General features: G+C 33.0%; 1 protein-coding gene across 5 annotated transcripts in view; it reads left to right on the forward strand.

Moving 5' to 3' along the window:
* The first annotated feature begins 7018 nt into the window (after positions 1 to 7018).
* Positions 7019 to 13160, forward strand: part of caly (ubiquitin carboxyl-terminal hydrolase calypso) — a 28434-nt gene continuing 22292 nt past the window's right edge. For 2 of the 5 annotated variants that reach the window (XM_076495188.1, XM_076495193.1), the window contains exons 1-5: positions 7019 to 7234; positions 7991 to 8106; positions 9695 to 9779; positions 10620 to 10749; positions 11029 to 11148. In XM_076495188.1, the coding sequence (XP_076351303.1) occupies positions 8049 to 8106; positions 9695 to 9779; positions 10620 to 10749; positions 11029 to 11148 (393 nt within the window). In that variant the 5' untranslated portion in view covers positions 7019 to 7234; positions 7991 to 8048. The remainder of the gene's footprint in view (positions 7235 to 7990; positions 8107 to 9694; positions 9780 to 10619; positions 10750 to 11028; positions 11149 to 13160) is intronic. The other 3 variants (XM_076495190.1, XM_076495192.1, XM_076495191.1) reach the window with 2 other exon arrangements.

Here is a 13160-nt window from a genome sequence, read left to right on the forward strand (position 1 = left end):
TTTTTCCCAAACTTAAATGTAAGAGTAGAAGACATGAATATAGGTTTTGACGATGTTGAGCCAGTTAAGAAAGCTTTATTCGTCTCACAGCACGGTGGTGGTTCGCCTTTGGAATGGGTTACATTCAAATATGACAGAGTCAGTACGAGAATTTCAGGAAGGTTTGGTAAATATTTAATTATAACGGCTGGTTTTGAGTTTCTTATTTAAGTTTAGTATGATAAATGAGATAGCTTAGATGGATCCCTTGTTGCCCTTAAATTATATGTATAAAAATAGAAACACATGCAACACAGGAATAAAACTTTTTGATATAAATACAGGTTTCTCCAGAAGACAAATACTAAATCATTTGAGTTTTGAATTACGTTTGAGAACCATCGTGTTCGTGTTGTTAATCATAAATCTCTGTGCTTTTCTAATAGCAAAGCCACATCGGGCTATCTGCTGCGTCCACGGAAGGTAATCAAACTCACGATTTTAGCGTTGTAAATATGTAGACTTACCGCTGTTCCAGCTGGGGACGAAACACAACGAGTTATATATTGTACCGCCGTTCTAGTGACAAAGGGATATGTCTACGGACTTATATCGCTAGAAACCACGTTTCGATACTCGTGGTAGGCAGAACCCAGATAGCTCATTGTGTAACTGTGTGCATAATTACAAACATCTTTATGATTTTACTGTTACAAGTCTCACGTTTACTATCAAACCAGAGGTTTTATTTATCACGTGGTGCGAAAAAGGATTAGGCAAGAAAAAAAAAGATATGGAGAAGCCAATGGGAGGACTAGAAATACAAAACGTGTCGTCCCAATAATTCAAATGTTAATAATTTTCTTTTAGAGTCTTCACAAGCATATTAACAAACGTATATGAATGCTGCAATAGGAAATTACATAAAGCAAAAATACAAATGTTTGCTCGTACGTACTTTTTAGATTAACATATCTATTACAGTGGTTTGATGCTGCAAAAGTAATATAAGGTGTCATCGCCGTGTTCTATGTGGTTTGACAGCGTATTACCGAAATATTTTACAGTTTTTATGACTGTAAGAATACTTTACGCTATATTATAACTAAAGCAATATGTTAAAGCGAAAACGAGTGTTATAATATTTCAACATGACATGTACAATATCCAGTGCTTACGCGGCTTTTCGCCCAATACCACTGATCACGTTGCAGTCCTTGTGATTAGTTAGTTCAGTTATCACCCTTAGATTCCATCAAGGAACATAGGGCCGCAATCGCTTGCGGATTCTTCAACAGGTATTTAAGAGAGTAGGTTGTTAGCCCGCTGCACCGAGCCGTCCCTAATTTAGTAGTGTAAGACCAGAGGGAAGGCAGCTAGTCATCACCACCCACCGTCAACTCTTGGGCTACTCTTTTACCAACGAATAGTGGAATTAACCGTTACATTATAACGCCCCCACGGCTGGGAGGGCGAGCATGTTTAGCGCAACGCGGGCGCGAACCCGCGACCCTCGGATTACGAGTCGCACGCCTTACGCGCTTGGCCATGCCAGGCCAGTCCTTATGATTGTAGAAATATTATTACAGTACCCTACGACTCAAGCAATGTGTTACAGTTTTCTATAACTGAACAAATATATTACAATATATTATAGCTGAAAAAATACGTTACAGTTGTTTGTGCTGTAAGAATATATTACAGAATTTTGTTGATTTGTTTTGGTGTGATTTTGAATTTCACGCAAAGCTACTCGAGGGCTATCTGAGCTACCTGTCCATAAGTTAGCATTGTAAGACTAGACAGAAGGCAACTAGTCATCATCACCCACCGCCAACTCTTGGGCTACTCTTTTATCAACGAATAATGGGATTGACCGTCACATTATAACGCCCCACGGCTGAAAGGGCGAACATGTTTGGTGTGACGGGGGATTCGAATTTTATTGATGGTAGAATGTATTACGGTTATTATGAATGTATACGGTTATAAAATGTATATGGTACTATGTATTATAGTTCAAGAGATTCGTTGCATATATGTTACAGAACCTGATGGCTGGGTATATATTTATATTCTCTATAGAAACAGAAATATCAGTACATTAAAGGCTTAGGAATGACAAGATTCCTAAAATCATTGTCAAAGTGACATCATCAGTCAATTTACAGTGAAGGGTTTACATAAAGATTGGTGGTTTAGTTTCTCGGTCAATGTACAGTAGAGGTTTTATATAAAGATTGGTGGTTTGGTTTCTTAGTCAACGTATAGTGGAGGATTTGCATAAAGATGTGTAGTTTGGTTTTTTAGTCAACGCATAGTGGAGGATTTACATAAAGTTGTGTGGTTTGGTTTGGTTTCTCAGTCAACGTATAGTGGAGGTTTTACATAAAGCTGTGTGGTCTAAGTTGAATGATGCCATCTATAACAGAATTTTCTTACAGTGAAAATTATGGTATCAGGCAATAATGAATGATATGGCTGAGAACGACAGACAGAAGAAGAATATGAGTTGAATATAAAGACTGTTAATAACTGCAAGATTCCATCAATAAATGGATCACCTTTGAATTTAATGTTGAAACCGTAAGGTAACAAGGTGATAAAATTATAATATCAACAATTTTTAATCACTGGTGGCTCTCAGGATGCACCTCTGTCGTACCATATCTCCCAAATCTTTGAATTCCCAAGTATTCCTCTTGAATTTTGTGTTTTGTTAGTTTATCTCTACCCCAAAGACTCTGTTTTGGTTCTTAGCTTTCTTTATGTGTATGGTGTAATCAATATTCTTATGTTAGTGATTCAGCTCTCCGGTACTACTGGAATACTAGTGCGAAAGTTGATAGAGATCTGATCAGGTGATTGAAAAGATATTAGAATTAAGATTTTAGTTTACATATCGCTAGTAATAGGAGGATTATAAAACATTGGACATAAAGAATAAGAAAAGAAACAGAGTGGTTTGAAGTATTCCGTCAAAAAACATCGATAATTTTCTAGCATTTTTATACTTAATTATGTCTGAAAGGACTAAAATGAAAAGAGATGGTTTTAGTAAATGTTCATGTTCGCAAAATATTATAGGCTAGTGCTTATTTAGTAGTCAACCTAATTTGGTTACTATTATTGATACCTGACTCTGCAGTCTTCTCCTACTGATCCATGGCTCTGTTTAATGTTACAACTAGGTAGTGCTGGCTGGGTACATGGAATAAAGTCAAGTGCAAAACACAAGGATGTATATGTCGGCAGAGCTGTCCACGTGTAGTGGGGATCATGTTCTACAAACAGGATGCACGTAAGTACAAAAGTCTGAAAACATGCTGCTTGACCGTAACAGTTACTTTAGCACTTAATGAAAATTTTAGGGCAGATGATACCAGTAACCATTACAGCTTTAACCAATATTTTGATGAAACGTTTCTGGTAAATCAGAATCTGTTTCATCTTCTATTTGCAAACCTGATTCTAGGGCAAAGCTAGATTATGGGCCAATTGTGCTCTGCCCTCCTCAGGTACCGAAACCAATTTTTTAAGCTTATAAGACATTACGAAAGTCAAACCAATAGTCATAGAATAATGTTTTAAAGGCTCTTAAAGGTCTATAGATGAGGCCTAGTTATTTTAAACACGAACATTTGATTATCTATGCTTTATATAAAAAAACTAGCAGTAATTTAAATGCAGATTAAGCAGAATGTTTTTCTCTCTTTCTGTATAATATGTAGCTTTGCTGATTCACATTATTTGTTTAACATTGCATACACTTGTTTTTGTTTGTTTGTTTTCAAATTTCGCACAAAGCTACTCAAGGGCTATCCGCACTAGCAGTCCCTAATTTAGCAGTGTAAGACTAGAGGGAAAGCAGCTAGTCATCACCACCAACCGCCAACTCTTGGACTACTCTTTTACCAACGAATAGTAGGATTGACCGTCACATTATAACGCTCCCACTGCTGAAAGGGCGAACATGTTTGGTGCGACAGGGATTAGAACCCGTGACCCTCAGATTTCGAGTCGAACGCCTTAACCCACCTGGCTATGCCGGGCCATTACATGCACTTGTGAAACATATGAAAAAATGAACATCCTATTATGTAGAACGACCTTTCATAATTAGATTTCGAAGCCCTGGCTAAGTGGAAGAATCAATTCTTTAAGTCCTAAAATGTTTCACTGTTGTGTATATGTATGAAAATATAGCAATTGCCTCCACAAATCCCACTGTATAGAACACCCACGCCAAATAGGGTCTCATTGCACTGTAATAAATCGGATATAAAGGGGCCGGAAAAGAAAATACGTTGGTATGTATACGGATTTACAACACTAAAATCAGGGGTTCCATTCCCCTCTGTGAACTCAGCAGATAGCCCGATATGGCTTTGCTATAAGAAAAACACACACATACCTCTATTAGTTATTAAGAAAAGTGTTAAACGAAAGAAAACAAAACACAAAGAATTATAAATATATTGCGAAACATTTGAGTATTAAGTATCTAATTTAGAATACGTTTAGATCTAAAGATTTTTGTGAGTCGTCAAAAGTTGGACAGTCTTTAGCTATGAGTAAATTTTCTTTATTATAGGCTTCAAGATTTGAATATCCTGCGGTAATGACAAGGAAATCTTTATATGAAATATTGTGACCCATGGCTTTAGAATGTAAACGAATGGATAAGTAGCTGGATTTAAGAAGTGGATAATTGGTTCTGTTTGATACTCCTAAATGTTTACAGACTTAATTTTTAATTGGCGTTTTGTTTTGTTAACATACGTGACCTTAGAGTGAGTTCACGCATAATTATACACGAATAATGAACAAAGAAGTTTAGGTATATTAGTCTGAGTTGAATTTGAGGGTAGAATATTTTATTAAAGAGAAGAGTTGTTTTCAATTTGCAAGAATTGTGAACCCATAAAAGGAAGGGAGATAATGAGGCGAAATTTGGTTTATTTGTTTTGAATTTCGAGCAAAGCTACACAAGGGCTATCTGCGCTAGCCGTCCATAATTTAGCAGTGTAAGACTAGATGGAAGGCAGTTACTCATAACCACTCACCGCCAACTCTTGGGCTACTCTGTTATCAATGAATAGTAGGATTGGTCGTCACATTATAATGCTCCCATGGTTGAAAGGGCGAATATATTTGGCGTGAAAGGGATTCGAACCTGCGATCCTCAGGTTACGAGTCAAGCGCCCTGCCAAACATGGCCAAGTGGTTAGAATTTTTAATCGCTGTCTGAATTATTCTATGTTACAAAGAGAAAAAAACTTTTACACAAACACATGTTAAATAATGACATGACCAGATTACGTTTGAAGAAGCGGAGATAAGACTATTAAAAATTGGTGTAAAGTCAGTAAAAGCTCTTCTGTGATAAACAGAGTTAGAAAATGTTTACTTTCTATGGTAATTTTGACCTCTTGGTTCGTTTGTTTGTAATTAAGCATAAAGCTGCACAATGGACTATCTGTGCTCTGCCCACCACGGGTATCGAAACCCCGATTCCAGCATTTTACATCCACAAAACATACCGGTGTGCCACTGGAAGACCTGAAGTCTAGAAACAACAAGGAATCATTTCCCTCGAGTTCGGAAGTAAGATGCTGGGAAATTAGGTAAGAAAGGAATTTAGAAACATAACTTGGTAAATTAAACAGCAAGAGAATGTCATCAGTATGGCGTTTGTAGAAGACAAGTCTGAATTCACGTGGGCAGTTTTCTAGCCACTTTCGATCATGATAATGTAAAAAAATCATTGGACTTAACAGGCAATTCTATCTACCTGGTCATATTTGACGTCATTAAAAAGGATACTGTTTAACTTTACGGAAAGCACAAGAAGTCCCAAAAAATGTTCATTGCTGAAGCCAAAATGCTCCTCAGTGTCAGTAGAGAAGAGAAGGTTCATGATTACATTTAAAGTTTCATCAAGGGAAGTAGTATAAGTTTGATAGATTGCAAAGTTGGTGTTTGTCGTGTAGTTTCTCTACTATTTTGCCTTTGATCTTGTTGCCAAAAAGCTTTCTTAAAAAGTTCAAAAACATTTTCAGCTTACTCTCGGTCTCTTCACTCACTTGATCTGGCAACCATGTATGCAACTTAAAACTCACGAAAACAATACATATGTTCCCTAAGTGTCTATGAACATAAGGAGCCAAGAAATGGGTGAAGAGAAATTCAACAACTTTCTGAAAACCCTTGGGTTGTTAAACCTGAATATTAACTATGATTGGAATGGGAAATATTAGTTATAGAGATATCCAATGTAAAAACTGTCATTACCACAGGATATTCAAACCTTGAAGCTTACAATAAAGAAAATTTACTCATAGCTAAAGACCGCCCAACTCTTGACGACTCACAAAGCTCTTTAGATCTAAAAGTATTCTAAATTTAGACACTTAATACTCAACTCTTTTGCAATATCTCTATAATCATTTGTGTTTTGTTTTATATTTCCTTTCAACACTTTTCTTAATAACTAATTAAACTCGTAATTATGATATTGTTGTTTTATTTAGTAATCATCTTTGTAACACGAATTTCAAATTTCGCTGAAGATGTAATTAGTGTATTCAGAAATGTCCGAACATTCCAAGTAAAATATTTTGTATTTTACTTCATCTTCATTATTTGATCGTACCCCGCTAGTACAGCGGTAATTTTACAGATTTACAACGTTAAAATCAGTGGTTCGATTTCCCTCAATGGACTCAGTAGATAGCCCATTGTGGCTTCGCTGTTAGAATACACACGCATATTAATATATGCCGGTTTTCCCATCATTAACCCGTTGTGAGTGTGTGTATCCTTTTAAAAATATCTCAAATTTATTTAGTTTGTAAGTAAATAAAAGTACAATAATAGTATTGCGATTAAAAAAAAACATATTATCTGCACTTTCTATCATATTTAAACAAAAATTTCAATCATTTGAATATTTTCAGATATCAAGATAATACAAATATTTCTTGTTTAAAATTTATGTTGCCAGTAGTAGTGTAATGATACCGAATATATTAAAAAGTAGCCATGCGGGCCGGCGTTACTGCTAGTAAACAAGTCCTGTTTTCACTAGGAGCTTGTTGTTTTATGTATTTTGTAGTGTTGTAGAGAAGTTGGATGAAGTGAAACTTGTCTCAAGCGTTTATATTGTTATTGAATATATCTTAAGAAAAAGCTTATAAGGTAGCTTCTGTTTTTTAGTGTTGTGAAAATTACTGACTGTATTCTGGACGAGCAAGTAAGATATGTATAGAACAAATAGGAGTGAAATAAAATAAATACACATATATAAACTCGTGGTAAACGCAGCTTATGAACTTAGGCCTAAACACGTTAACACGTAGCGTGAGACGTAAAAAATAACGTTTGACGCAGTAACCTAACTTAAGGACTAAATTTGAATTCCATCGTTTTTACAACACATTTTGTCATTGTAGTAGGAAATATATTTAGTATGCAGAAAACGTGATTATCATATGCTTATAATATTACAATATTTTAAAGAAATTACGAATCTTTTAAATTGTAAGTGTAATTTGAATCGTCAGTGGACGAAAATTGTAATTTGTAATATAGGCCTACTACTAGTATAACTGAATTTTAGAACTTATCTGAAAGTAAAGAAAGGTACACAAGTTTAAATATACCAATATAGTTTAAAGTTTTTAATGTACTGCAAGCCCACTAAATCAGAAAACCTTTAGTAAAATTTTCCATATTAAAAATATCACAAGTAACTTATTTTTAAACTAGTTACATATTAAGAATAATTTTCAGTTGATGTGGGCATTAAACTTAAAGCCATCACTTGCCATTTCACGTGGAAGAAAATGTTATCATTTACAGTTTAAAAATACCTGAAGATTGTATGGTATGTATTCTTCATACTGTAATTGGAATTCAGTATTTCAGGTATATCTTGTATGTTTCACATTAAAGGAAGTAATATTTTGAAAACTATTTCAAAGTGGTTCAATGTTTTATTTCATGTTAGAGTGAATGAGTATCTCAACTGGCAACATAGTAAGTGGGGGCTGTAGCAACTCTTTATAATGCCAGTAGACTTAAACAAGCTGACTGAAGGGTGGCTGGAGCTGGAAAGTGATCCTGGTAAGATAAATTGTATTTTAATTCTTTGTGAAGTGTTTATCACTTTAAAGTGAAATGAATTTGTTAAAAATATACTGTAAGATTAATTATATGAAGTGTGTACTATACAAAAGTGTTTGCTAGTTCTGAAAATAAAAAAGAGTAAACACTGTTCGTATAAACAGTTAAAAAGAAGTAATTGAAAGTGTTAATGTAATTAATTTAATATTCCCAGCAAACAATAACACTTTTACTATCAGAGTTAGATGGAGCTGGCCAATTAGTGGAATTTGTTTATTGTTTAATCAGTGGGCTCTTTACTGTATTATACTCAACTAACTAATTATTCTCGTATGAAATAACCCAAAACATGAGTTATTCTTAAATCAGATGAATAAAATACTTGTAACAAAAAGTCACATTTGATAGACAGAGCACATACAGCACATTTTGTAGGTTTGTTTTAAGAATAAAGAAACATAGAATGAATATTTGTATTGCTTGGATAGTTGAAATAGGTGAAAATAACTATTGGAAACTATGGTTTTGATTATTTGCTTAGTTTCATGAGCTATGACATTAACTGACTAAATTAATTCAAAATAATAATAGATAATCATGATAGCAGTAGTTCAATTAGTGGATAGTTAAAAAACACCAGTTTATTACATCACTTAATTGTGACTTTTGGATAATTATTTATTTTATGTGACATAATTAATTAATTCTCATTAATAATCTAGTTATAAGTTTTAACATCACAAACTTTTCCAGCTAATATTACTGATATTAATTAACAGAAGTGTTGTAAAGTGGTATGTCTTCCTTAATGGATAACTATTGTTATATATATTATTTATTAACAGTTTTCTCTGCCACTTAATTGAACTGTCTCTTCAGTTCATTTATGCGTGACGCTAACTCACACCTTGTTCAAATTAATTGTAATATTACACTCGTAGTGAGACAAAATGACTGACACCAGGTGGTATTGTTGTGGTAACTGTAGTCATGTAAATATTTTGATCACATGTTTTATCCATGCCCAATAATAATGTAACATTAAATTGTAATCTTGTCACGTGGTTGCCAATGAAAAGAAAGAAGATCCATTAGCTAAGAATGTGGAGTTTAGATTAGATATTGTTTGGAATTTGATTACAATTTGTAAATATACTGAGTTCTGATTAATGTGAAATCTTTTATGTAGTTTTTGTGAACATGCATAGATTTATTTTTGGTTTGTTTTTCTTACTTCTTGTGTCAAGATTATGAGAGATATGTTGTATGTGTTATTTACATCTATTGACTCTTGCAAACATTAGAACTCTGTTACCAAGTTTCCTACTTCATTGTTGTATACCAGAATTATTATCAGTTTAAAATATGTTAAACTCTGCCATACAGTGGCTATACTGGGTGAAGTATAGAAGAAAGAATTCAGTAAGTTCTGGAAAAGTCAGTGTTACTATGCAGGTACTGTATAAAAGAAATTTAAATTAAAAGTTAGAAAACCTGTTTCATGTTCTTCAAACAGTAATTGTTATTTTTCATAATGCAACTAACTTGTGCAGTTTCAGTATCTGTACAATCTTATTTTTATTGTTAGGTTTGTTCACACTGCTTTTGGAGGACTTTGGAGTAAAAGGAATCCAAGTGGAGGAAATTTATGATCTCCAGAAACCAATTGAAGGGTGAGATTCCTTATGTTAAAATTGTATTCAAAAATTAATTTTAATTGGTAATTAGTGGAAAATATAAAAAATGAAATTCTGTTGCAAAGACCTGGTGTGTTACTGTATCAAATTCAACTTTATTTAATTCTTAGACAACTTTGTTCATATAGAAATAAAGTTATGTCATATGCTTAAAACTAACCAGAATATTATAATTCTTGTCACTAAGTAAAGTGATTTATTGTGTTTCAAATTTATCAAATAATAATTTTTATCATTAAACTACATGAATTTGATGTGAAACACTTCTACATTGCCAATAGAAAAAAGTTAGGAAACACCATCCAATCACAGTTAGTTTACAAGTAGTATTAGACTAATCACAGTTAGTTTATACAAATAGTGTTATATGATATGTGATCTACTAAAAAACAGAGAATTTTTAGAACTCTGTTATTTAAAGGATCTAATATCATGATATATATTGATTAATTTTAAATGTGATGAAATATGTAGAACTGAGCACTATTCATTTTATTTGAAAAAAAAATTCTATGTTTAAACACTGTTTTAATTTTGCTTCATTAATTCTTGTGTAATAAAAGTTTGGTGTACTCATTTGTTCTAGTTTCAGTCATAGACTAATGTCAATAGTTTTTTTTACTAATAAAATGTGAATTTGTGAAGGCTACCACTAACACCTGGTTATAAGTAAACAGATAATTATTAAACACTGATGTTAAGTACTTGAAATATGTTTATTCTTTGTGTAATATCTTTTAACTGAGTCTGTGTACTGATTATCATGGATTCAACTTGAAGGACATTTGAATTGAATTTTGTTTTCTTTTGTTCTAGACCTGTTTTTGGCTTCATCTTTCTGTTCAAGTGGATAGAAGAGCGCAGGTGTCGCCGGAAAGTAGTTATTACAGAAGAGAGTTTTGTGGAAGATGAAGTAACAGTCAATTCTATATTTTTTGCTCAGCAGGTATACAAGCTGTGTTAATAACATTCATTATATTGAAAGTGCTTGTTTTCAAACGTGTTATATAAGTTTTCCATACAAGGGAATATTAATAAGCCCAGTTATGGAATGATTTTCACATCTGTAAGATATGTTATTAATGGAATACACATCATGTACTAAGATTTCTTTCATGTTCTAGCACAAACTAAGTAATGTGATTGAGGTAATAAGTATTGTTTTTAAGCTTCATGGATGCTGGAAACAGAAGTTCTGTAGGCATTCTTTTAACTTTTTTTACAGGTTGTACCAAACTCTTGTGCAACTCATGCTCTACTTAGTGTCTTACTGAACTGTTCTAAAATACATCTGGGGCCAACACTGACACGGCTAAAAGAACATACTAAGAATATGAGCCCAGAGGTAAGAAACATCTTACCTTCTTGGTTAGGAAATTGTAGCAATCAAGTGGTGTAACGTACTCTATCTCCACCGGTTGTCACTTTGTGTTAAATAGAAAACAAACTTTAGGTGGTAGTATAAAGTTTAGATCACAGCCAAGTTGGAAATAAATTAATCTTGAATAATAATGGTTAAAATCAAACTGATAGTAACTAATATAGTCTTCAAAGGTGTAGTTAAACGATATAGGCCTAAAAAAAATTTTTGCTACAGAAAGTCCTTTACAACTTGTATTACTGTAGATTCTCTTACTGCTGTAAACTAGATATAAAAATTGGATTTAATGTTATTTATGTTTTTAATTCAAAAAATAAACTTTGTTTTACCTTGATTCCTTTTTATGCATTTTAATAATTATACCTTAATTTTAACTTTTTACCAGATGTTTGGTGCAGGTAGTGTAGTTACTTTGTACCATAAAATGCCAAACCAGCCAACCTAAAAAAAATAAATGAAAACGTTTTTTTTAATTGTTTTAACTAAAATGTAACTTTATAGTACTATACCACATACATTCTCAATGGCCAGTAACATTTTTCCATAGCTATGTAGTTTAATAGCATAGCTGTCACATTCAGTTTTATTGTGCCAGATCATTTGATAGTTTTTATAACTGACCATTACATGTATACTGAAACTGTCTTTAATGGTTCAATGGGACAAATTTGATTGTGTGGTGTGTATCTCATTTGTGGTTAAGAAACAACTATGAGAGCATTATAAGAATTGCAGCTGAATCTTACTATTTAGTCTGATGAAAGTTGGCAGTGGGTGGCATTCAGTAGCTACTTTGCCTGTAGTTTAACAAAATTAGGGATTTTTTGTAGATTTGTGCAAATTCCAACAAATGATAAATGATGTATTGGTACAGGAACTTTCAGGTAGTATATTTCTTTTTTTTTTGTTTAGAAGTGTTAATGCTGTTGTGTTTAGTTTTTCGTACATCCTTGAACCTGTTTGTTTTATTTTTACAGGTCTCATTATTCTGGTATTGTTGTGTAGGCAATAGCTAGAATTTTTATCAGTAGTAACAAAATTAGAACATGCTCTAATCACATATTAGCTCTAACTGGTATAAGTAAAAGATTGATTGGTTTTAAATTACTGACATGTGAAGATGTTTAATTGGATTTTATAAGAGATAGCTAAGACCTTGTTAGAGGATGTTTAAACAGGTTCCTGTTCATTCAAACAAACCAGTGATATATTGTCAACATAAAGACTACATCTGTGTTGTAGTTTCTTTTACAACTATGTATTGCCACAACAGAGAGATAATGACTGAAAACATTTTTTTGAGGAAAATATTCACACAATAGAGCAATAAAATTAAAAAAAAAATTTCTCAAGTGGTTTAGTGTTCTCCAAGAAAAGAGAACATTCCAACCAATTATCCATTGTGATGAAGGTAGCTTGCTATATCTCCTGGAATTATAAATAAAAATCTTAGGGTGAGAAAGTCACACAAACTTCCATCTACAGTTTTAAGTCATTACATTTGTGTTGTTGAGAAGATAATTGAAGAAACTGAAAGCATTGTAATCCCGTTTGATTATGTACCTGTCAAATCTTCCACCAGCAGACATTGGTACTCTTAACTGTATCCAACCTAGTATCTTGTGTTTTTTACAAGGGCATATTAAATTAAGTTCTAAAACTGATGTTATCCCTCAAATCACCTTTAAATAATAATGTATGTGAAATACTGTACCTTTCCAAATTTTGTGTGGGTACACAAGATGTATTAAAACACATTTGTATAGAAATTGATGGTCACAAGTTTGGTGTGATCCACTGAAAGTGTTTGGAGAGAGTGTGAGAGGTTAATCTGGTCATATTTTCCAGGAATGAGTTAAAATGCATGTCGCTAGTTGGACAATATTTGCTATCAAAGTTAGCATGATTAGTGAAAATTGAAGTATTTCTGTTGGTAGTGCAAGACCTGAAACATTGTTATTATTGAGTATGGTTAA

The sequence above is a fragment of the Tachypleus tridentatus genome, chromosome 3 (genome assembly GCF_004210375.1).
Source record: "Tachypleus tridentatus isolate NWPU-2018 chromosome 3, ASM421037v1, whole genome shotgun sequence".
Classification (NCBI taxonomy): domain Eukaryota; kingdom Metazoa; phylum Arthropoda; class Merostomata; order Xiphosura; family Limulidae; genus Tachypleus; species Tachypleus tridentatus.